The sequence below is a fragment of the Silurus aristotelis genome, assembly GCF_946808225.1.
Source record: "Silurus aristotelis genome assembly, chromosome: 26".
Taxonomy (NCBI): Eukaryota; Metazoa; Chordata; class Actinopteri; order Siluriformes; family Siluridae; genus Silurus; species Silurus aristotelis.
Genome location: NC_139599.1, coordinates 5,968,095 through 5,993,833, shown reverse-complemented (window position 1 = coordinate 5,993,833; position 25,739 = coordinate 5,968,095). Strand labels below are relative to the sequence as shown.

Here is a 25,739-nt window from a genome sequence, read left to right as displayed (position 1 = left end):
TGCTACTTTTTTTAATTGTTGAGAAGACACATGAAGTCTATGAACAGTCCAGTCAGCTACAATATTGATAGTGATTTCTTTTTCTTCCAAATTTCCTCATAATTCCAAGCCTTATTATAACTATAAAAGCTAATTTTGTTCAGCAATTAACCAGCACATTTGAGGAAAACTTTACTATTTAAAATAGTTTCGTCTGGGTTTTTTTTTACATTTTTTTATTCATATCCTGTAGATTATATTTGCTTAAAATCTTTAGGTCTGTATGTAGTACCTTAAATTACCTCAGATTACCTCAGCTGCAGCTAAACTATTTGCCTAGCTATTTCTTACTGTACAAGTAAGCTTTTAAAATCTGCTTATAGTTATAAATGCTGGGGAAGAAATATGTTTAGTTTAAAGACCCAAAGTTAAAGAACTAAATTAGTAGAATAGGATTTTAGTTTTTTTTTAAGATGCTACTTACAAACCTGCATATTTTTAAACAAATACAAGATAGCTGAGCTGACAGAGGCTAACAATTTAACTAGCTAGTAAATAGAAGCATGTTTTCATCTGCTTATACTTTAAAATGCACTAGAAATTATAAAATAAAAATATTAAAAATGTCAGATAAAACCAGAAGGAAGTTAAAAATATATACGTTATTAGGCGTTAGTTAGCTGCAGCTGACTGCATGCGGACTTAACAAATAATATACTACTATTTATTTATTTTAAAACATCATTTTAGGCTATGTTTTTATATCCTCATGTTGTTTTGTACAATTTTATAAATCTTATATTTGTTTCAAGAAAGGTCTATTCTTGTCACACATACACTAATACATTGAACCCATTCACAGATAAAATACGCAGCTCTGTAAATGTAACACGTTTCTCATTATTTAGATCTTCTTAAAACTAAATGTATCTATTATCTTTCATCTTTCATTCGCAAAAATCAAAAAGCTTGAGAATTAGAATTGTTGCTCTCCACAAAGATGGCCTAGGCTATAAGAAGTAACACCCTGGTAACGGTAACACCTGGAAACTGGGTTACAGTACAGTGGCCAGAGTCGTACAGATGTTTTCTAAATACGAGTTTCATTCGAAACAGGCCTCGCTAGGATCCATCAAAGAAGTTGAGTCCTTGTGCTGTGCATCAGGTGCAGAAGCTGCTTCAAAAAACAAATGCATGAGTGCCGCAGCATTGCTTTTGGAGTTTTTGGAGTCAGTGCTAGTTAAATTGTAAGCCTGTGTCTTTAGCTAGTTTGTGTGTGCTTAAACACGTTCTAGAGCTTGTTTTTGATTTGGACTTTTTGTCCACTCTTGGACAACATTTTATCATCTTAGACATCACGTCAACATGAATGAGCCTCCCATATTTTGTCAAGACGAATAGATGTACACACAGTATCATGCGACATGATGGCCATGGCAGATGGAGGGGTTGAAGTAAGTCTAAAGGAATATCAGAGGAAACTAGGCTTTGGGGATTTGAGGATGTGGTGAGAGAGAGATTGGAGCAGAGAGGTCGAATTACTTTTGGCTGCTGGCCCTGAGGCCCCGGCTCTCAACGGCGGCCATGCTGCGTTTGAAGTTTAATTAAAGTTTAGATTGGGTATCAAACGCGGCCTCACCTGCTTCGAGCGAGGGAGCAGGGTCTGAAATTGAAAGGCAGGAGAGTGACCTGTCTCTGATCCGTGGGCAAAGCGGCTAGGATTAGGTTCTATCTGCATGAAGCATAAGGCCCTAGGAGTGAGTAAGCTGTGTGTGTGTGTGTGTGTGTGTGTTATAGTATAGAGCTGTTTGAGCACACACGTCAATTTGGATTTTATCTTAAACTATTAGGTTTGTATTTGGCGAGAAATGCTTATTTGCCAGAGCATGGGTTCAATGTCATTTTGATCTTTTCTAATTATGGGGTGAGTGGGTATGCAATTCTTTGTGTTTGGGTGCATAGGTGTGTGTATTATTGTATATGATACTCCTCGTTAACATGGACATATTCTGGTGTAATAACCTGCCTAATTAATCCGGTCTTTCTCTTGTTGTCTCTTTGCAGTGTGAGGAGGAGTGTGTGTCCCATGTTGCACTAGGAGTGTGAGTGTGTGTGTGAGATGCTGGCCTGTTTGCCAGGGCCAGGTGACCTCTCCCTCCAGCTTCTTCCCCACTCGCAGATGAACACTGGACTTCAGAAATGTGAGTACCGTTTTAAACATGTACACACACTCATACATATGCACACAGTTTTGAGAAAAGAGAAAAAAATTTTTTTATAAAATATAAATTGTTTCAAAAATTAATAAATGTCAGTCATCAGTGACCAACAAAGAAGACAGGAATACAGTAATATTGAACATCACATGTTCTCAGATCCACCATTAACCCCATGCTCAGGATTATTTATTTTGCTGAAGCTGAATAAATAGCTTTATGTTCTGTACTGATGTGTTAAGCGCAAAGGTTGCCAGGTATTTTCCCCCCCACTGGTTCGCTTTTACCGAGTGAATAATGCTTTCTGCTTAGGGGAACAATCTATTTCAATGGCGTCAAGCAGCGTTTTTTTTTTTTTTTTTTTTTTTTTTTTTATGTGCCAGGATATGAGCAATTCAGAAACGCAATTCCAATCCATATCGGGTATCAGAGTCTCACTGGCTGCTTCACATTCAGCTTCACTTTATTTCCTGAGCAAATGTTAGTACTAATGTTAAACTTTGGTTGACTTTTAACACACAGCTAATCAATATATAATCTGCACTGTTTCTATATTCAGTGTTCAATCTATAAATCAGGGGATCTTCATGTTGTAGCACATTAGATCTAAAACGCTAACTGTATCAGTGCACAAACATGAAATATGATTTCTTATCCTTCTCATTACAGTCTATTTCATATTTTGGGTGTTTTTACTATTTCTGGCTACCTAGTTAGTTGCAAGCCACAGATTCTGATGCTTCATACACGATATGCACAAAGGTTTTTTGAACACCTGACCATAAGATTCATATTTGAATTTCCTATTCTTTATTTAATCCCCATTTACTGTTATAATGACCTCCACTCTCCTGGGAGTATATTCAACTAGATGTTGAGTTTTGTTCTTGTGGAGATTGTTGTTTATTCCGCGACAAGGGTGTTAGTAAAGTCAGGTACTGATGTAGGGTGAGGAGGCCTGGGTTGCAGTGGGTCAGTGTTCCAGTTCATCCCAAAAGCTCTATAGCAGATTGCTTAAGCTTGTCCACTTTAACCCATGTAAATCATATCTTCATGAAGCTGTCTTTGTGCACAGGTTTGGGGACTGGGTTGGGTCTCCTAATTCAAGTGAATAGAAGATTTCATGCTTCCAAATCCTATAGAATTGTTGTTTGGAACCACATATGGCTGGAAAAATCTGATGTCAATAGTGTTTATATACATTGTTCTTGTCATATATTCCTGAAGTCATTTAGGGAAGTTTAATTGCAAGGATTAACTTGGCTATAGCTAATTTACATTATACATAAATCTTTTTTTGTTTTTGTTTTGTCATTAAACATTCATCATACATCATTTAAAGCTTTCAAAATGCTGCTTGAAAACATTTTGCCTGTAAGGAATGCATATATGTGTAGCAGTCTGAGAAAATACATCAGCTGTTCCTGTGCCTGAAGTAAAAAAAAACTAAGAAAAACAAACAAAAAAAAGGAAATGTTTTGTTCAGTACATCTCAATTTGATACAACCATGGATGTATGGCGTTTATCATTTTCATACAGTTAAAACTCTAAAGATGTGTACAATGTTTCTATCATAATACACACTAAATGTCATGCTTTAATCTAGCTTCTTTATGTGCTATTTTTGTTTTATTATTTTTATCATCACCCATTATTTACTCTTTATGCTCGTCAGTTCTCATATTGTTTCTATCACTGATCTCTCTATTCCAAATAATTATATTTGCATATTTTAGATTGGGTACATTTCCCCGTTCCAACCTACACAGAACTTCTGGTGTTTGTTGTGTGTAAATACTATTTTTATTAGAATGTTTTTGGGTCATGACCAATAAAATTTCAACTTGTTTATTTTTTAACATTGTTGAAATGCATGCACAGTGAAAACAGATTGCACTTCTTGAAACCCTTTTCAGTCCTACGTAGTTTGTATAGATTGTTAATTTCACCACAGAAAAGTTTTTTGGCAGGTTTTTTGTTTGTTTTTTAATATTTAAACAAGTCGCTATCATTGCTATATCAGCAAACATTATTGCCTAGTCAGTGCAGTTCGAGTCTCATATTTATTCCAGTTTTATGACTGGTAAAAAAGATCCTTCAGCCCGATCTGTTCTCACCTGTCTAATATCAGCTCCGGCTGCATAAATCCCGTATTCGTTCCTGAGCGACATAATGTGTCTGCGGAAAAGGACAATTAAGGACAGCTAAATACTGCTTCTGCCCCGTCTCGTCCGCAATTGTGTGCTCCTGTGACAAAAAAGCCTCAGGTTTATCTGTGCCAGTGTGAACGACACCCCTGAGTGACAGCCAATGCCCAATAAGCACTGCTTTTCACCACGCACCTGTCAACCTCGCCCCCAGTCTCATCACACATACACACACACACACACACACACACACACACACACACACACACACACACACACACACACACACACACACTTCCAGGAAACCCTGCTGCCTGTCCAAGCCTGTCCTTTTCAATGATGTTGAGCACTCGGTGAAATTAGGCGCTGTTGTTCGGAGGCGCAGCAGGAGAACGGCAGCCATCAACTCCAACCTCCATCACCTCCACACACAGAGAGCACCTGCTGCTCCTGCACTGCCATTCAGCTCTACGTCTCTCTCTCTATATATATTTAACACAGTGTCACTGTGTCTCTCGATCACACCCTCCCCTTCTCTTATAATACACATACACTCGCTCTCTCGCTCTCTGCCCTGGCCCTTTCTCTTCCCCCACGCTCGCTGTTCTCTCAGCAGTGGACAAATGTGGGTGTCGCCTGACATGACATGTCACAAGATTGGCAGGAGAGCTATTTAGCGAGGAAATGTCAGAGGCCATTTTGTTTAGTCAACAGCCCATGACAGAGAGAAAGAGAGCGAGAATGTGAGAGTGAGAGAAAGATGAGGTGATGCACTCACTGAGGAAACGGATAAGATTAGTTTGTCCAGCTGAAGCACAGCATCATTGAGTCACAGATGACCCTCAGACATGTCTGGTAGATTTTTTTTTTTTTTGTAGCCTACATGTTCCTGGCCACACACATAAGAACCCCCTGAAGTTTGCGTTCTAAATGAAAAAGTAATAAAGTATAATCGCCAGCTAAATCTCACAGCTTTCATTATCTTGCGTGTTTGCATCATGGCGCACATTCGCTTAACACGGTTAGTGCAAGGAATGTGATCCTGCGAAGGAATAAAGTTTTGTTTAGTTCCTGTCCTGTTTTTATTTCCCCCCTAAAGGATTTAAAAATGATCCTGCATACAAGTCTTATTTAGTCAAATTCATTTTCTTCTTCTTGCAATTTTGTTGCTATATGTATATATATATGTGTGTGTGTGTGTGTGTGTGTGTGTGTGTGTGGGCCAATGCGATTCGCATCTCGATGCATTGCCGACAATATGATGCATCCAAGATGCGTATGAAGCAGCTACCGATGCGATACGATACACCTCTGTTGCATTGCAATGCGATTCAATGCAATACAATGCAACAGAAAAAATGTGATGCAATTCAAGACAGAACATAAGCATTAACATAGACAGAGTTATATTTTTTGGATTTAGACAGACAGCAAATCGTCAATTCACTTCAGTTTAAAGATTAAACCCAGACGTTTTTATCCTATTCTGTTTACAGGAAGATGCAGCTCTACCTCTGCCATGTTAATCTATATTTTATGTGAGTCTCAGGACACGCCTCGGCCTCTGTAGTGTTGCGATACGCCATGTTGATGTAGCAGCAGTGCTGCTGAGAGAACGCGCTTGAGAAACGGTTTACCGAGGAGAAATCAAACTACATATAAAATCTTGGTCACCAATTATAGGTCACTTTCTAAATAATGAAAGTATAGGACATCTGATAAATGATTTATTTATATGTAATTTTCAGTGCAAATGTGTTAAAAAACGATGCATCTCGATACAAATGGCAACTTGTATCCGATGCACACTTTTTTGCATCACCTCATTTAATTTTATGCTGATTCACATGATCCTCTGCGTTCTCCTACCGATATACCCCATGTCCCATCTCAATCTCGCCTCCCTCACCTTGTCTTCAAAACATCCTACATGCGCTGTCCCTGTAATAAACTCGTTCTTAATCCTGTCCATCTTAATCACTCCCAATAAAAACCTTAAAATCTTCAGCTCTGCTTCCTCCAGCTCCACCTCCTGTCTTTTACTCAATGCCATCCATCCATCCATCCATCTTCTCCCGCTTATCCGATGCCGGGTCGCGGGGGCAGCAGTCTAAGCAAAGATGCCCAGACTTCCCTCTCCCTAGACACTTCTTCCAGCTCTTCCGGGGGGACACCAAGGCGTTCCCAGGCCAGCCGGAAGACATAGTCTCTCCAGCGTGTCCTAGGTCTTCCCCGGGGTCTCCTCCCAGTGGGACGCGCCCGGAACACCTTCCCAGGAAGGCGTCCAGGAGGCATCCGGAACAGATGCCCGAGCCACCTCAGCTGACCCCTCTCGATGTGGAGGAGCAGCGGATCTACTCTGAGCTCCTCCCGAGTGACTAAGCTTCTCACCCTATCTCTAAGGGATCGCCCAGCCACCCTGCGGAGGAAGCACATTTCGGCCGCCTGTATCCGGGATCTTGTCCTTTTGGTCATGACCCAGAGCTCATGACCATAGGTGAGAGTAGGAACGTAGATTGACCGGTAAATCGAAAGTTTCGCCTTGCGGCTCAGCTCCTTCACCACGACAGGCCGGTACATCGACCGCATTACTGCAGAAGCTGCACCGATCCGTCTGTCAATCTCCCGTTCCACCCTTCCCTCACTCGTGAACAAAACCCCAAGATACTTAAACTCCTCCACTTGCGGCAGGAACTCCCCACCAACCTGAAGTGTGCAAGCCACCCTTTTCCGACTGAGGACCATGGCCTCGGATTTGGAGGTGCTGATTCTCATCCCAGCCGCTTCACACTCGGCTGCAAACCGTCCCAGTGCATGCTGAAGGTCCTGGTCTGATGAAGCCAACACGACAACATCATCTGCAAAGAGCAAAGACGAAATCGTGTCGTCACCAAACCGGACACCCTCCGACCCCTGGCTGCGCCTAGAAATTCTGTCCATAAAAATTATGAACAGAACCGGTGACAAAGGGCAGCCCTGCCGGAGTCCAACATGCACCGGGAACAATTCTGACTTACTGCCGGCAATGCGAACCAAGCTCCTGCTTCGGTCATACAGGGACCGGACAGCCCTTAGTAAAGGGCCCCCGACCCCATACTCCCGGAGCACCCTCCACAGGCCGCCGCGAGGGACACAGTCGAATGCCTTTTCCAAATCCACAAAGCACATGTGGACTGGTTGGGCAAACTCCCATGAACCCTCCAGCACCCTGTAGAGGGTATAGAGCTGGTCCAGTGTTCCACGGCCTGGACGAAAACCACATTGTTCCTCCTGAATCCGAGGTTCTACTATCGGCCGTATTCTCCTCTCCAGTACCCTGGCATAGACTTTCCCAGGTAGGCTGAGAAGTGTGATCCCCCTATAGTTGGAACACACCCTCCGGTCCCCCTTCTTAAAAAGAGGGACCACCACCCCGGTCTGCCATTCCAGAGGCACTGTCCCCGACCGCCACGCGATGCTGCAGAGGCATGTCAGCCAAGACAGCCCCACAACATCCAGAGACTTGAGGTACTCAGGGCGGATCTCATCCACCCCCGGTGCCCTGCCACCGAGGAGTTTCTTTACTACCTCGGTGACTTCAGCTTGGGTGATGGACGAGTCCGCCTCTGAGCCCTCAGCCTCTGCTTCCTCAATGGAAGACGTGACGGCGGGATTGAGGAGATCCTCGAAGTATTCCTTCCACCGTCCAACGACATCCCCAGTTGAGGTCAACAGCTCCCCACCCCTACTGTAAACAGCATTGGTGGGGCACTGCTTTCCCCGCCTGAGGCGCCGGACGGTTTGCCAGAATCTCTTCGAGGCCAGCCGATAGTCCTTCTCCATGGCCTCACCGAACTCCTCCCAGGCCCGAGTTTTTGCCTCGATAACCACCCGGGCTGCAGTTCGCTTGGCCTGCCGGTACCCGTCAGCTGCCTCAGGAGTCCCACAAGCCAACCAGGCCAGGTAGGACTCCTTCTTCAGCTTGACGGCATCCCTTACTTCCGGTTTCCACCACCGGGTTCGGGGATTGCCGCCTCGACAGGCACCGGAGACCTTACTGCCACAGCTCCGAGCGGCCGCTTCGACAATGGAGGTGGAGAACATGGTCCACTCGGACTCAATATCTCCGGCCTCCCTCGGGATCTGGTCAAAGCTCCGCCGGAGGTGGGAGTTGAAGATCTCTCTGACAGGAGGCTCGGCCAAACGTTCCCAGCAGACCCTCACAGTACGCTTGGGTCTGCCAAATCTGTCCAGCTTCCTCCCCCGCCATCGGATCCAACTCACCACCAGGTGGTGATCAGTTGACAGCTCCGCCCCTCTCTTTACCCGAGTGTCCAAGACATTCGGCCGCAGGTCAGATGAAACGACCACAAAGTCGATCATCGACCTACAGCCTAGGGTGTCCTGGTGCCACGTGTACTGATGGACACCCTTATGCTTGAACATGGTGTTCGTTATGGACAAACTGTAACTAGCACAGAAGTCCAATAACTGAACACCGCTCGGGTTCAGATCAGGGGGGCCGTTCCTCCCAATCACGCCCCTCCAGGTGTCACTGTCGCTGCCCACGTGTGCATTGAAGTCTCCTAGTAGAACGACGGAGTCCCCAGTCGAAGCACTGTCCAGCACCCCTCCCAGAGACCCCAAGAAGGCCGGGTACTCTATACTGCCGTTTGGCCCGTAGGCACACACGACAGTGAGAGACCTATCCCCGACCCGTAGGCGCAGGGAAACAACCCTCTCGTTCACCGGGGTAAACTAGCAAGTAAGTAAATAAGCAAACCCACACCAGCCCGACGCCTTTCACCATGGGCAGCTCCAGAGTTGTAAAGAGTCCATCCTCTCTCGAGGAGTGTGGTTCCAGAGCCCAGGCCGTGCGTAGAGGTGATCCCGACTATCTCTAGTCGGAACCTCTCAACCTCACGCACAATCTCAGGCTTCTTCCCCGCCAGCGAGGTGACATTCCACGTCCCTAGAGCTAGCTTCCGTGTCCAGGGATCGGGTTGTCGAGGCCTCCACCTTCGACTGCTGCCCGATCCTCTTAGCACTGGCCCCTTACGGTCCCTCCTGCAGGTGGTGAGCCCACTGGAAGGCGGCCCCACGTCGCTCCTTCGGGCTGAGCCCGGCCGGACCCTGTGGGGGAAGGACCGGCCACCAGGCGCTCGCATACAAGCCCCAACCCCGGGCCTGGCTCCAGGGTGGGGCCCCGGCTGCGCCATACCGGGCGACGTCACGGTCCCTGATGTAGTATCTCTCATAAGGGGTTTTGAACCGCTCTTAGTCTGACCCGTCGCCCAGGACCTGTTTGCCTTGGGAGACCCTACCAGGGGCATATAGCCCCGGACAACATAGCTCCTAGGGTCATTCGAGTACTCAAACCCCTCCACCACGTTAAGGTGGCAGTTCAAGGAAAGGCCTCTTTTTTAATTGTATTTATAATTTTAATAAAAATGGTCAAACAGAAATGTGCGCTGCATTAATAAAATTAATAGTTCAGTTAAAATGAATTTGCTTTAACGCATTGTTACAGCTGCATGATTCATATTAATATGCGTTGTTATAATGTGATCATGACTAATGCAGTGCTTTTACCATTCAAGATTAGTAATAAACACCAATGCATATAATGTATATGTATATAATTAATAATATGCTGAAATATTGTTGTAAAATGAAATCTTTATTGAAGAGTCAGTGTTTTTTTTCACCAAAGGAAATTGAATCAGTGACATGACCTGTTAAGAAGATGGGAAACAAAAGCAGATTGATGATTAAATCTATGATATAAAAGCATTAATCGGCTTGTAGTCCTTGTAGTCCTAATCAGGTCAAAAAGGAAATGTTTTAATAATAAGAAACACTTCTATTTATTTTTTTTCTTCAGTCAGTCAAGACAGTGAGAAAGAAATGTGCTGCTCTTAGAAAAGAGACCCCAAAGAGGGAGCATGTGGAGTGATGGGCACTTTGTGCAGCAACCTTTCCCATCATGCACCAGGAACCCGAAAGCAGAGGGATTGTAGCAGGTATCAGATACAACTGCATTTTGCAGTTCTGCTCCTGTCTCGCTTTCAAAACTTGTCCCAAAATAACAAAAAGTAGGGGGAAAGAAATACATGTAGAGCTGTGACAGTCAGGTAAATTAGTGAGCGAACATCAGGTAAAGCTAAACACGGACTGGAACTAGATGTCTAGATCACATTATACAGAAAAATAGCCATTTTGCAAATCTATTTACAAAGAAGTTCTGTTTATTAATCTTGTTTGTTAGAACATATATTTCAGTATAAGCACATTGAGTTTTAGAAGCTGTTCTTTTGTCCTTATTATTCCTCATCCCTCTTTCTCTGCCCACTCATGCACACCTTTCCCCTGTGTATGTGTCTCGCTTTACTTTCCTTGCCCTTCTCATCCCCCTCCTCTCTTTCTCTCTCAGTGCCATGTCCCCCTGTAGAGCATGTTCTCTTGGGAAGCTGACTGGTGATAATGAGGACTCAATCTCTGTAGAATGGCAAAAAAAAAAAACCCAGTTAGACAGACAGACAGTGTCAACAGTGGCAGGAGACATCACTCTCCACTTGCAGGGGGGAAAGCAGAGGAGAGGAGAGGAAGCGACAGAGAGGGCTGAGTGTTGCAGGAAAGAAGCGAGCTAAAGAGTGTTGACTCGGGGAGAAAGGGGGGAATGGAAGCGAGGCGCTCTGCAGGTGTTTGGCTAGCATATTCATGAAGCGCTTAACCACAGGAACAGCGTCTGTTCTGGTGCATCTGGACCGAAAACACCCTTCCGTTCCTCCTTTGGAGACTTGACTGATCTCCGGAGGATTCGCTCACTCAGTGTGAGCTTGACCCACTTCTGGGCCTCATTACTTATGCACACTCCGGTTTTCCATGTTACTTTTTGTGTGCGTCCCTTCAACCCCAAAACCTTTGTTGTTGTTGTTTTTTTCCCCCTCCATCTCTTTCTTTCCCTGCATCTGTCTCCGCCCCCTGACTCGAGTGCTCACGCATTCATTCCCTCCATGTCTCCTAATTCTCCCCCTATTCCTGTTTCGCTCTTTGTCATTTTCCCCCTCTGTATATTTCTCTCTCTTTTTCTTTCTCTCTTTCTGTGTGTCTCTCTCTCTCTCGCTGCCTTTCCCTCCCTGTCTCCCCCTTCATCAGCCGTGTGATTTGAGAATAGCAGTAATCAGACTAGCCCCAGGAGCCCCCATTACCGGCACACAGGGCCGTTCCCTTGCCATTGTCAGTCTCCACTATTCACACACATACACAGGCAACCGTGCACACACACACACACACACACACACACACCCTTCCTCAAGACACGCCTCTTTTAGCCCTCGGCTCCCCGCCGAACATATCAGGCCACTCCAACTCTCTTCTTTCAGCTACTTCTGCCTGATCGAAAGCTCATCTTTCACCCACTTCTGACTATAGCACCATTTATATGAGGCTTTTCTCCAGGGAGAATCGCTAAGCCTTTATTCGTATTCATCTCCCTCTTTCTCGCCGTATAGCTCATTTCCTCTTAGCTAGTGCTCCCGCTGCTTTAAAAAGTGGAGTAAAAAGAGGACAGAAGGAAAAGTGACAGGGAGCAAGGCACATTTTCATGCTTCCTTTTATTACTGTTGTAATGAGAGTCTCTGGCTGCAGTTATTTGAATTTGATTTGGTCTGTCACTCGTGTGCAACCTCATTCTTGCCTATGTACGTTAGCATTACATGTATATATGCTATCTAACTAACAGTAACGGATGCATACTATATATGTATGTGTGTCAAACAGTCTATGACACTGACCACAACAGTAACACACGCGTTTACGTCTCCATTCCACGCTGCATTGACAAACGAGTGTCCCAAAAATAGTCCTTGTAAAATTGCTAACATTTTGCAGATACTCAGAAACCTACTCATTATGTTTCAGCTCTAATCCTTCCCCTCATTGACAGAGCTTTTAATCCTTAACGTGCACCATGGCTCCGCAGAAGACGTATGGGCAGTGCTGTTTCCTGTGTCTGTCCTGAGAACCCTTGTGCCTGTGCCAGGTGCACTTCTCCAACAAACAGGAAATTCAAACTGTGGTTATCTTTGTTTGCCAGAGACCTGCCTCAGTCGACTGCCCAAGGGCGGTTTAATAGAAGTAAGCGCACATTCCATTTTCCTTTTATTGGTGCACTCAGGGATCCGACACCAAACTACGCCACGTTAAATGATTACAAGCCAGCTAAAATGCACACACTTCTTTTTTTTTTTGCGGCTTCAGAACGAGTCAGAAATGACTGAGGTCTGAAAGACGGAAAAAGTTTGTTCATGCTTGTTCATCACCTGAATATCGAACGTGATTCTTCATTGAAAAGCATTTTAGACTTGAACCAAGCTCAGCCGTAATGGTCTGGTTTGTGGATGCAAACCTCAATCTCTTAAAAAGAAAGGGAAAGAGAGAGACGGAGACAGAGATAGCCGAGGACAGAGACAGACAGCCACAGGGGGTCAGGAATGGCCCCTTCACTTCAGTGGCTGTGTCTCCATAATTGCTGCTTATGGAGGGCTCCCCTCAGGGCGACGTGCTGCTCATCAGTCTCCGCCGCTTGGTGACACACGCACCAACATCTCCAGGGCATCATGTGCCACCCTGACAGAAAGTTAATCTGACAGCAAGCTTGCCCACCGAGGAACATGGTGGATTTTAAGAGTGTTTTTGCTCGGCCCTTCCTTGTTTTCGTGCTCGCTCAATGTCCATCATTTCCTTCCCTCGTGCATCTCCTTGTGGCCAGGTAAAAAAGACAGTGTGCCGGTGTCATTCGTAATGGACCAAATAGCTGCGGCAGGTGAAGGCTGCTGCAGTAAATGGCTCTAATGTGCACCTCTGAGACCGGCACTCTGGACAGGAATGGGATGTTTTGTTGTAATCTAGGACCGGTTTCCTCTATTCAGCCTCGAGATGCTTGAAGCCTGCGGACATGACCAAACCAAAACCAGCTTATCTCTCTCACTCCATCTCAGTCTCACTTCCTGCTCTGTGTCTTTGTCTTTCTCTCTCTCTCTTTCTCTCTCTCTCTCTCTCTTTCTCTCTCTCCACCCGAGGCTAAATGCAGTAGTGGGTATTAACTATCAGGCTGTAGCAGTGAGGTCGATCACTGAGGTCAGATATGATACTTCACACTTTAATATGGCTCTCTATTTATGATTCATACGAAGGGAGAAGAATGCAGCTGGGAGTGGAAGATGAAGGGGTCAGTGGGTCCAACTTGAAGACAGCAAGCGCAAGAGTGAAAATACTTTATAATTCCATACCAAACTGTGCCTTAAGACTTTCTGCGAAATGAATATTGTGTCATCAGTTCCATAAATTGTTCTCTCTTATGTCTCCCCATCCGTCTCTATTTTTGGCTGTCTCAGCCCCCTTTATATATATATATATATATATAGTTATTTATGTGTTTTTTTTATATAATACTCATTAAAGTACTGGAGACCGTGGTGTAAAATATTAAAACATTTGTGCGAGTAGAATATTAAACACCCGGAAAACTTTGAATTAAAAAAACTAAACAAAAAGCGATATACTATTTCACAGGAGCAGCCCTGAATTTCAAAACGCAAAAATTATATATTACATTATGGAACGATCCAATTAGCACATACCCACAGTAGGCCACACACCAGGCTTGCTTTTACTCACTAGGTCGGGTTTCATGTGCTTGCTTAACTTTTGTTTGGACTTAAATGACCAGTTTGATGAAGCACTTAAATCTAAACATTCATACTGAAAACAACTTCAAAACTACTTATCATTGTTTGATATTATTGTGTAAAATCAATTAATTACTCTTTTTTGGTGTAACTCAGAAGATAGATTGATTCCATTTTAAGTCTGGTTTCATGCAAGGTTTCTCGTGTCCAGGAGAGTTTCTTTCTGGTGTGCCATGTTTTATATGATAAGCCACATACAAGTAAAATTGAATTGAGTCTATGCTTTGTCATTGATGAGGGAAATGACATGGAGATTATAAGCGGTGGATAAAGTACACAAACCATGTACTTGAGTTAAAGTAGAGATATTCTTGGTCAAACATTACTCCAGTAAAAGTGTTCCCTTTAAACTTCCACTTGAGTAGAAGAACAAAAGTATTTGCCTGTACTTATTGTGCATCAGGAGAGTATTCACAACGCTTCACTTTTTCCACAGTTTGTTTTGTTACAAAATAGATTAAATAGATTTTTTTTTCCCTTAAAATTCTACATACAATACACCATAATGACAATGTGTAAGAAGTTTGTTTGGAATCTTTGAACATGAGTACATGCGTATTAAAAGCCTTTGCCGTGACGTTCCAAATTTAACTCAAGTGCATCCTGTTTCCACTGATCATCCTTGAGATGTTTCTACACCTTGATTGGAGTCCACCTGTGGTAAGTTCAATTGATTAGACATGATTTGGAAAGACACACCTGTCTATATGGGGTCCCACAGTAAACATTGCATGTCAGAGCATAAACCAAGAAATTGTCTGTAGACCTATGAGACAATTCTGTCTCATAGGTCTACAAACAATTCCTTGTCGTATGCTGGGACATGCACTGCACGGAAGGGTGCAGAAAAATTTCTGCAGCATTGAAGGTCTCAATGAGCACAGTGGCCATCATTCGAAAATAAAAGTTTGGAAGCACCAGGACTCTTCCTGGAGTGGGCTGCTAAGCAATCAGGGTAGAAGGGCCTTAGTCAGTGAGGTTATCAAGAACCAGATAGTCACTCTGAGCTTCAGCGTTTCTCTGTGGTGAGCGGAGAACTTTCCAGACCACCACCCATTTCTGCAGCACTTCACCAATCAGGTCTGTATAGTAGAGTGGCCAGACAGGAGCCGCTCCTTAGTAAAAGACACACGACAGCCCGCCTGGATTAACCATCTCTGGAGAGATCTGAAAATGGCTGTGCACTGATGCTCCCCATCCAACCTGATGGAACTTGAGAGGTTCTGCAAAGATGAATGGGAGAAACTGGCCAAAAATAGGTGCAGCATCATACTCAAAAAGACTTGAAGTTGTAGTTGGTGCCAAAGGTGCAATTAGTATTGTGCAATTTTCTTTATTGCTTAATACTTAATATTGTTTTTTTTTTTTTTTATTTCAAATACATTTGCAAAGATTTAACACACACTTGAAACACTGTCATTATGGGGTATTGTTTGTAAAAAAAAAACAAAAAACAAAAAAAAAAAAAAACAATTGAATAATTCATTTTGGAATAAGACTGTAACATAAAATGTGGAAAAGGTGAAGTGCTGGAAGCTCTGAAAATAAGTACCATGATGTATTATGGCTATAATGGTCCTATTATCATTTTTGAAACGAGACTCTTACTTAATCAACTTGTGTAAAAAGACTCAGTTACTCTTAGCACAACAATCTATTAATAGAATGATATTAAAATAAAAATAAGGCTAGGGGTGTTGTGAGAGTTCGAGTCATCAAAACACCCCTGGCCTTATAATGAGAAAATACAGATGTTCAGTTGCACCCAGGGAATCGGTAACTTCAAATTTTCCCTGGGTGCAACTGAACATCTGTATTTCCTCATTATGACCAGTGTTCCTCCTCCACCTCAGAATAAATATCTGTTTGAATGGTGCAAACAAACATCTATTTGTCATAACTCATTTTTCTTATTCAGTCCTCCTTGTCTTGTTCTTCACTTAAAAATTCCTGTATTAGCTCAGTCATACTCATTGCTCACACTAGGGACGTTTCCTGAGTGTAATGCTGTAGGAGGAAATTAGGAGAAGGAGAATTGCAAGCGAAGGCGAGTGGTAAAAGAATGACTTTAGACTCGGTGCTAAGTGATTAGTGCTGAGTTTGGAATGCGAGAGAGAGGGGGGGGGGGGGCGCATGTGTTTGTTTTGTCATTAGCAAAGTGGTTGAAACTCAGCCAGCCAGGTCTCTGCTCATGGTGTCTGCCTGGAGATATGCCCCACAGCACTGATCTTAAAATAGCCATGTACTTTTTTTCCTGGTCAAGCACATCATACAGCTTTAAAAATCGTTTTCCATCTCAGGACTGCAGGCCTCTGTCCCAGCTACATTCTTACTCATACCAAGCTGCTCATTTGTTCTAAGAAAAAAATTATATATATATATATATATATATATATATATATATATATATATATACAGTGGGTACGGAAAGTATTCAGACCCCCTTAAATTTTTCACTTTTTGTTATATTTCAGCCATTTGCTAAAATTATTTAAGTTCATTTCTTTTCCTCATGAATGTACACACAGCTCCCCATACTGACAGAAAAACACAGAATTGTTGACCTTTTTGCAGATTTATTAAAAAAGAAAAACTGAAATATCACATGGTCCTAAGTATTCAGACCCTTTGCTGTGACACTCATATATTTAACTCAGGTTCTCTCCATTTCTTCTGATCATCCTTAAAATGGTTCTACACCTTCATTTGAGTCCAGAAATTTTTGATTATACTGATTGGACTTGACTAGGAAAGCCACACACCTGTTTATATAAGACCTTACAAATCACAATGCATGTCAGAGCAAATGAGAATCATTAAGGTAAAAGGAACTGCCTGAAGAGCTCAGAGACAGAATTGTGGCAAGGCACAGATCTGGCCAAGGTTCCAAAAAATTTTTTGCTGCACTTAAGGTTCCTAAGAGCACAGTGGCCTCCATAATCCTCAAATGGAAGACGTTTGGGACGACCAGAACCATTCCTAGAGCTGGCCGACCGGCCAAACTGAGCTATCGGGGGAGAAGAGCCTTGGTGAGAGAGGTAAAGAAGAACCCAAAGATCACTGTGGCTGAGCTCCAGAGATGCAGTCGGGAGATGGAAGAAAGTTGTAGAAAGTCAACCATCACTGCAGCCCTTCACCAGTGGGGCTTTATAGCAGAGTGGCCCGACGGAAGCCTCTCCTCAGTGCAGGACACATGGAAACCCGCATGGAGTTCTCCAAGATGGTGAGAAATAAGATTCTCTGGTCTGATGAGACCAAGATAGATCTTTTTGGCCTTAATTCTAAGCGGTATGTGTGGAGAAAACCAGGCACTGCTCATCACCTGTCCAGTACAGTCTCAACAATGAAGCATGGTGGTGGCAGCATCATGCTGTGGGGGTGTTTTTCAGCTGCAGGGACAGGACGACTGGTTGCAATGAAGGGAAAGATGAATGCAGCCAAGCACAGGGATATCCTGGACGAAAACCTTCTCCAGAGTGCTTTGGACCTCAGACTGGGCTGAAGGTTTACCTTCCAACAAGACAATGACCCCAAGCACACAGCTAAAATAACGATGGAGTGGCTTCACAACAACTCTGTGACTGTTCTTGAATGGCCCAGCCAGAGCAATGACTTAAACCCAATTGAGCATCTCTGGAGAGACCTAAAAATAGCTGTCCACCAACGTTTACCGTCCAACCTGACAGAACTGGAGAGAATCTGCAAGGAGGATCGGCAGAGGATCCCTGAATCCAGGTGTGAAAGACTTGTTGCATCTTTCCCAAAAAGACTCATGGCTGTATTAGATCAAAAGGGGGCTTCTACTAAATACTGAGCAAAGGGTCTGAATACTTAGGACCATGTGATATTTTAGTTTTTCTTTTTTAATAAATCTGCAACAGTGTCAACAATTCTGTGTTTTTCTGTCAATATAGGGTGCTATGTGTACATTAATGAGAAAAAGAAATGAACTTAAATGATTTTAGCAAATGGCTGCAAAATAAAAAATAGTGAAAAATTTAAGGGGGTCTGAATACTTTCCGTACCCACTGTATATATATATATATCATAATATATTCAGAATCGGGCACTGTTGCAATGTTGTCAAGTACACAAATATTATAATGCATTTTGTGTGCTGAGTATTGTTGTTGTTTTTTCTTACCACAGCCAGGCCTCTTCACTAAATTCAGTTTTTCCTTCTTCAGCTTCATTAAAACAGCACAGCACATACACTACATGGACAAAAGTATTGGAACACCTGACATATGTGGTTCTTCTCCCAAGCTGTTGCCACAAAATACAGAATAGCTTTAGCATTGAATTTCCTCTTTACTTGAACTAGGAGACCCCAACCTGTTCCAGTATGACTGTGCACAAAACCAGCTTCATGAAGATCTAATTTACATGGGTTAAAATGAAAGATCTTGAGTAGCCTGCTATTAAACTCTGACCTCCACTCTATTGAACAGCTTTGGGATGAAATGAAACGTTGACTGCACCCCAGGCTTCCTCACCCTGTATCAGTACCTGATTTTACTAACATGCTGAATAAACACAAATCACAAGCACGCATTACAGTTTCTTCGCAGAATAGGTTGCGGTTATTACATCAGTAAATGTGGAATAGGATGTTTCAAAAGCACATACAAATCTATCAGGTGTCCCCAAGCATTTGTGCATAAAGTGCATTTATCAGAAGTCTAAAGTGATTTTTTTTTTTTTTTTTTTTTTCTTCTTCTTTCTTCACCTGATTCGTTATTTGCAATGCCAATCTCCTCAAAATATCATAACCCATTTAGCTAAGAGTTTCCTAATACCACGTCATCTTGTGGTTTCAGACTTGATTCGTCTGATTCTGTGCAAAATCTCAGCTCCTAACACATCATTTTATACAGACTACCAGGTTACCCACAGTTCGTCGTAACCGAAGAGCCCACAATCCATTGCTTTTTAAAATAACATACGGAAAATGCTAAGAGACTTTCTTCATGCAGAGCGAGCAAAAGCCTTGCAAATGAGTGACCCAGGAAAGGAAAAATTTGTGCAGGTCTTTCATCAGTGTGCTGAATTAATATCAGACTGTTAGAAAAGTGACCTCGACATGAATGAGCCTGTGTGAGCGGCCTTGGTCACTTTGAGAAGCTTGGAGATGAGGGAGCCAGGGGCAAATGGAAATGCATGTAAATGTGGTGTGTGTGTGTGTGAGTAGGAAGGATCACTAGTTCTGGATCAGAGTGGCAGGGATGTGCAGGTGGGTGCACATCAGAAGCCCCCTCACCCATCTATCTCCCCTGCTCCCTAATTCTGTCTCTGTGTCTTCCTCTCGCTCACTCTCTCTCTCTCTCGCTCTCACTTCAAATGATAAAAGCTTGTTTTATACAAAGACTTCCTTTCAGCAGCTAGACAGTGGCTTCACAGAGAACACTTATCGTCAAATTCTCTTTCTCTCTCTGTCTCTCTTTCTCTCTCACTCTCTCTCTCTCTCCTCACACACTCCCTTTTATATTCTATAGATGCACCATATGTGCCATATCCACTTGAGAAAGAGAAATTGTTTCCTTTTTTGGGATCATAGTGCTGTTTATCTAGTAGACACGTATAGAGGGCTATGCAGAACAGTAATCTCTTTCAAAGCATCATCCACTTCTCCATCATGGACTTTAATCTTCAAAGGTGATAAAGTAATCATGGCCTGCCCATATGGAAAAGAAAATACCACAGATGTTTGTGCAAACAGCTGAAAAGATGACAAAAACTACCTTTTATACTGGAAGAAAAAAATAAAAAAAAGAATTTATTTTATTTTATTATTATTATTATTTTTTTTTTTTTTTATTGTACTGTATATGTGTGAACTGCTAGGAAATACCTAATTGGGTAGAATAAAAAGTAATAAAGCTTTTTTTTAAAACAACAAAAAAAATAATCTGAAACTCAAAGTATAACTGAAAGTTAGATTTCAGTTAGATTTTTCACACTATTGACTTTTTAAATAGACCAAAAATAATAACAATAATAAAACAAAATCACATTGGACAAAGGTGTAAAATGTTGTAATACAAGTCTCACAGATTGTATTTATTTATTTTCTTTTTGCCTATTTAATGTTTTTCTTGCTATTGGTCCCCTGGTGGTCTAGTGGTTAAGATGCAGCGCTCCCACCGCTGCGACCCGGGTTCGATTCCCGGTCAGGGAACCATCCCCAGCCACTCTTAGTGCCGGTCCCAAGCCCGGATAAATTGGGGAGGGTTGCGTTAGGAAGGGCATCCAGCGTAAAACATGTGCCAAATCAAACGTGCGGAGGATCCGCTGTGGCGACCCCTAACGGGAGAAGCCGAAAAGAAAGTTTAATGTTTTTCTTGCTATTAAATGAACAGTCTCACGTTTAGTTTTCTTTGGCCCTAAGCATGCTGCACTCATCAAGTGATAGTGAGGAGAGCTGAGGGAGAGAGAATGAGCACACCCTAATTAATCAGCTCATTTAGAGCCAAGACCACTGTTATTATAATAACAGGCTCGGCTGTTGTCCTTTTCAAAACGCTGCGGCAAAGCAGTTTGAAGGTGTTAGTAGTCGGGTCAAGTCTTTTTTATTCGCTTGGTTCAGCCAAGCACATAAGTGTGGATTCATTGAAGCATGAGAAAGTCTTGAGTTGCTATGCTTGTCAGCTAGTTTGTATCGAGGGTAATTGATCCCAATGTCCAAATGTAAATTCCCAATTTTAATCTAAAACCAACTGGCTACAATTGCCTGTGCGTCATCTGTCATTCTTGTCTAAAATGAGTGTAAAACTCAATTGAAATATATATGTTTTTCGTCTAACATGAAAGTAAACGAATTTTGCACCTGTGGTTGTGCAGTACAGCTATAGCTATTTATTTCAATTCATATTAAATTGATTCAGCTCCAGTAAGCGTCTGTCAATTGTAACCTAAATGTGCTATTACAGTTTTTCTCAGTTGCTTTGGAGCATTTTCTCGCATCATCCTAAATATTTGCACACCAGTAAGTGCATTTCTCAAAACAATTAGTACAAACAGCACAACACATTAGATTTCTTCTCAAAAGTAGGTATTTGTGTCAATGAACATGTCATTCCCATCAGAATAACAAGTGCTGTTGGTATTGTTCACAAACAAGATCGTCAAAATGTCATTTTGTCAGTATGAAGTGCACAGTTTCAGTATTAACTATGGTTTGGATTTCAAAGGTTGAAAATGCACAAGGCCGAATTTCTTCTGTATGGCATCTATAAATTTTAACAGCACAAATGTATTTACTTGGTTGCATATTTGATTTTTACTGATTGCAAGAGACCGGACAGGATTCACCCCTTTACTGTACTGTATTGTTCGTTCGTTTCTTGGTTGTTCATCTATTTTAGAAATTGTAATTCTGTGTTTTGCTTTGTCTGTAAACGCTCAAGATTCCCTAATTTTAGAGAACTAGTTGATCATTGGTTGATCTGATGCTGTTCACTCACCTTCATTAGTGAAATTCAAGCTTCATCTGCACAATTAATCAATTCAAGACACATTTACAAAAAAATTTTTTATGAAAAATTAAGCATGATGATGACTGGTTTAACTATTTTGCATTCAATGACTTATGCGATGAACTGATGCCGAGATGTTTCAGGGGTTAAGACTATTTATGTGAAATCAGTATAATATATTTTAATCAAATGACATAAACAACTGATAATGTAGGAACCAGCAGACACTTGTACACAGTCGATTAAATTAATGTACCAAAGTGTTCGCAATTTGACCAAAGCAACAAGATATATTTTTTGTGATTTGCACAAGTGACCAATAGATGTGGAGGTTGAACAAGGAGTTTTGAAATTTTTATTTCTGATCTGAGAAACACTTCAATGCAACTAAAAAAAAAATAAAAATAAAAAACTGTAAACATTTTTTTTTTATATACCTTGTTACACTGAAGTGTGTGAGTGAGTAAGAGAGAGAGAATTGGAATGATAATCATTCACACACACATTGCAATTAACCTATGACAGTACAGGATATTCGCTTTTTAAATGTCAGACATTATTAAGTCATTAGGAGAAAGCTGATGTGCCAGGTACACAGAAAAAAAATGTGCATGCTCATCAGAAATTACCTCTGCAGTGACCATCACAGTGCTGTAGTAATTATCTATGTAGAGGCTATGTACTCACGAACACTCAACTGGCAGTTTAGATTTACTTTCCTTAGGTGTAGCATATTAGCAATAATACAGCATCTATGGAACGGACAGGTTTGCTGCAGTTTTGTGAATTGAGCATCTGACAAGGAGACCAGTACCACTGTCCAGTGGATTCTAACCAATCATTTCCTATGCACAGTGTTATAGATCTCTACTACCACCGTCATAGGACCAACACTGATCAAATATTAATTCAGTTAGGCTGGACCTTTCTAACCACATCTGAAAATATTGTGGTATTTAAATGCTGGTTTCTTATTATTGTCTAACAAACTTAATAATCTTTTCTCCCTCTTTCTTTATTGTATGTCCTTTGTGTCTCCAGGGGACACTACACAGAGGATGAGATCAACCCAGTATCCGACCCCTGCGGAGCTGGACGCTTATGCTAAGAAAGTGGCCAACAGCCCGCTGACCATTAAAATATTTCCAAACAGCGTCAAGGTCCCACAGCGCAACCACGTGCGCCGCACCGTCAACGGATTGGACGCGGGTGGTGCACGCTACAGTCCCTATCCCCCCTCACAGTCTGCGGCCAAGGCCGGCCTACTGGCCATCGTCAAGGCGCCCACCACCAAGGGCATTATTAAAGACTTCACCGGTACACGTGTGACGATGAGTGCCCCTGGAAGTGGGTATGGTCCGGCACCAAGCACTTTAACCCTTCAACATGCACCACAGCCGCTTCAGAGACCCCCACAACATCAGCAAGCTCTCCCACAGCACAGTCAAAGTCTCCAGCCCCTCCAGCAGCAACAGCAACACCAACACCAGGGACTTGGGCATCACATGCCCTCAGCAATGCCCCAACACTCACAGGGCATGAGCAGGACACAGCCTCTTTCCCACCCCCCTCCTCTTGGCCACCCAGGTCCACAGCCGCCTCCTGCACTCTTGCTTCAGCAACAGCAGCACCTCCAACAGCCCCCTCCGGGCCTGCAGGGTGGCGCTAGAAAACTCACGGATGCCGATGCCCCTCCAAATGTGACTGTTTCTACCTCAACCATTCCTCTCTCAATGGCTGGCACCCTGCACCAGGGCCGCCAGGCTGATCTGAGCACCATTGTGCATCAGATTAACCAGTTCTGCCAGTCTCGGGCCCAGGGCGCCGGGGCCACATCCATGTGTGAGGGCCAAATCGCTAACCCAAGCCCCATCAGCCGGAACTTGCTCATCAATGCCAGCTCCCGGGTGGCCATGCACAGTGGGCATTCCAGCGCTTTACCTCCAGGCCTCGGACACTCTACTTGCACCATTGGAGCACCAGATAAATCGTTAGGCACTGGAGTGCCTCTGCACAACATGGGTGCCATAAACAGGATGGCTGTGTATCACAACGATTTGAAGCAGCAGCATCTGCAGCACCAACAGAACCCGCAACAGCATCCAATTTGCCACCAACAGCATCAGCAGATGATGTCATGGAACCAGCATCAGCTCGCCCACCTGCAGCATGTCTCAGATGGGGCCGGGCACTCCTGCAAATCTGCTCCTCGGGACCCAGGCTTTCCTTGTAAAGGCATGAACTACCCACCAGAGCTGTGTATAGGGCAGCCTTATACCCTTAAACCCCCCATGGATAAGCCAACGCCTTCACCTCCAGTTGTCAACAACAACACCATGCCACCTGGCACCGTTGCACACTACGCTAACGGCCAGTACTACCACCAGGTGCCTGTGTGGGGTAGTATTCTCCCAACACCCAACAGCGACAGTTCCGGCTCACAGGAATTGCCTGCACCCTTCCATGGCAATGGATCAGGCGGTACCAACCCTACCCCAGGGGTGGACTGCGCCCCCACGGGAGGAACGGCACACTATCGACCGGCAGGAGTGGCAGTGGGACAGGGAGCCGCAGTGGGGCAGACTAATCTGATGCAAACGGCAGATTACATGGGAGGGGACTTCCAGACGCCCTGCTTCCGAGATCAAAATCTGGGCTTGATGGGGAAGATGCCCAGGCCTCCCCCCATGGCTCACGGCCAGCACCCAGGGTACAGATAAGCTCCGGCACAGGCTCTGCTTACCACATCTGTCTGTTTCAGATAGCCACACAAAATCATTTACTCTGCTTTGTCTTAAAAAATTACTTAATACGAGGAAAATCATTACAACACATTAGTTCATGTTAACAATTCAGACAGCAAACAGAGAGTGATCACTGAAAAATGTTTAACAAAAGCAGTGTTTTCACAATTTTCTTTTTTATTTTAATCATCATTCTTGCAAGTGATCAATTTTTTAAAGGATTTAAACCTATTTAATTTTGATTGCCGGTTTCACCCCAGATCACTGTGTGATACATCTTCTAGGCATAGAAATACAGTCTGAAAGATGAAACAATGTCCTTCAAACATCGTGAATGGCCGATTTATAATTTCTTTGACAAGGTTTTTGGTTCAGTAAGTTTAAAAACCTCACTAATGTACTGTTCAGGAAAATATTTCATTCTCTTTTTTTTTATTTCAGAGTTTGTTCGACATCCCTGAATTTCTTTTCACTAAATTGTTCAAGACGATATCAGTTTTGTTCAGAGGGCTTCATCCTCTTCTCTACAATAATTTATTACTCTGTGAATGGGATGCTAGTTTGTAATAGACACCAATGATCTTGACAGGATATATATATATATATATATATATATATCAGTGAAGTTCTATCAGCTGCATATCAAGCCACTTAGTCTGGCCTGAATTAAAATAATCAGAAGCTTAATTTATGTATCACTAACAGTCAAATGAGCTGCGACAAATCAGGTGGCTTAACTGATGTCTTAACTCCTTTAGATTAATAAAGTAGGCAGCATGATTGTGAAGTTCTATTTTCTTAAGAAGCCAATGTGGGTTGAATTAGAAAGGGAAAAATAAACCTGCAAGAAGATATTGAGCTTCAAGGGGTGCTGTTGTACTTCTGCTTGATTTTCTTAAGATATGAAAATTTACTTGAATCATAGAGATGGGGTGTTGTCTTGTTAGATGGTTTGTAATAAAGTTAGCAGGACTAAACTTACTACTGCAGAAGATGGTGGATTGTAGATTGTCACTAATATAATTTAGAGACTAACTACGAACCAAATTGAGATTATTCGAACTGACCTTTTTCCTCGTGTGTCTCTTGAGATACCTTCAGTTTCGGAGTTGCTACTGATGCTCTATTGACATGTGCTTGAATAGACCAAATTGATCACTTGCAAGATCGCTTGTGGGTAAATCAAGGAGGACTTAAAGTCAAAGGTGAAACAGCAGATGAATTATTTTATTGTACACTGGCTAATCTGCTATACTACTGTAACTTTTAAGAAGTGTAATGACTGTGTGAATGTTGGATGGTTTGAGTGGGGATAGTTTTAATGGGCGGGTGTGTCTGGTTTTAGGTGTATGTGTGTTGGTTGGTTGGTGGATTCGCCATCACCCACTCTTTGCTTGCCTCCCTCTGGAACAGCCCTTATAAAGCCTTAAGTATTTGGTCCTTGGA

At 42.9% G+C, this 25,739-nt stretch overlaps 1 protein-coding gene across 9 annotated transcripts in view; it reads left to right on the top strand.

The window, feature by feature from the left end:
• fam222ba (family with sequence similarity 222 member Ba) overlaps nt 1-25,739 on the top strand; it is a 72,970-nt gene that overhangs the window by 46,700 nt on the left and 531 nt on the right. For all 9 annotated transcript variants that reach the window (XM_083531612.1, XM_083531613.1, XM_083531615.1 and 6 more), the window contains 2 exons: nt 2,044-2,180; nt 22,591-25,739. The exon at nt 22,591-25,739 is cut by the window's right edge and continues 531 nt beyond it. In XM_083531612.1, the coding sequence (XP_083387738.1) occupies nt 2,099-2,180; nt 22,591-24,269 (1,761 nt within the window). In that variant the 5' untranslated portion in view covers nt 2,044-2,098 and the 3' untranslated portion in view covers nt 24,270-25,739. The remainder of the gene's footprint in view (nt 1-2,043; nt 2,181-22,590) is intronic.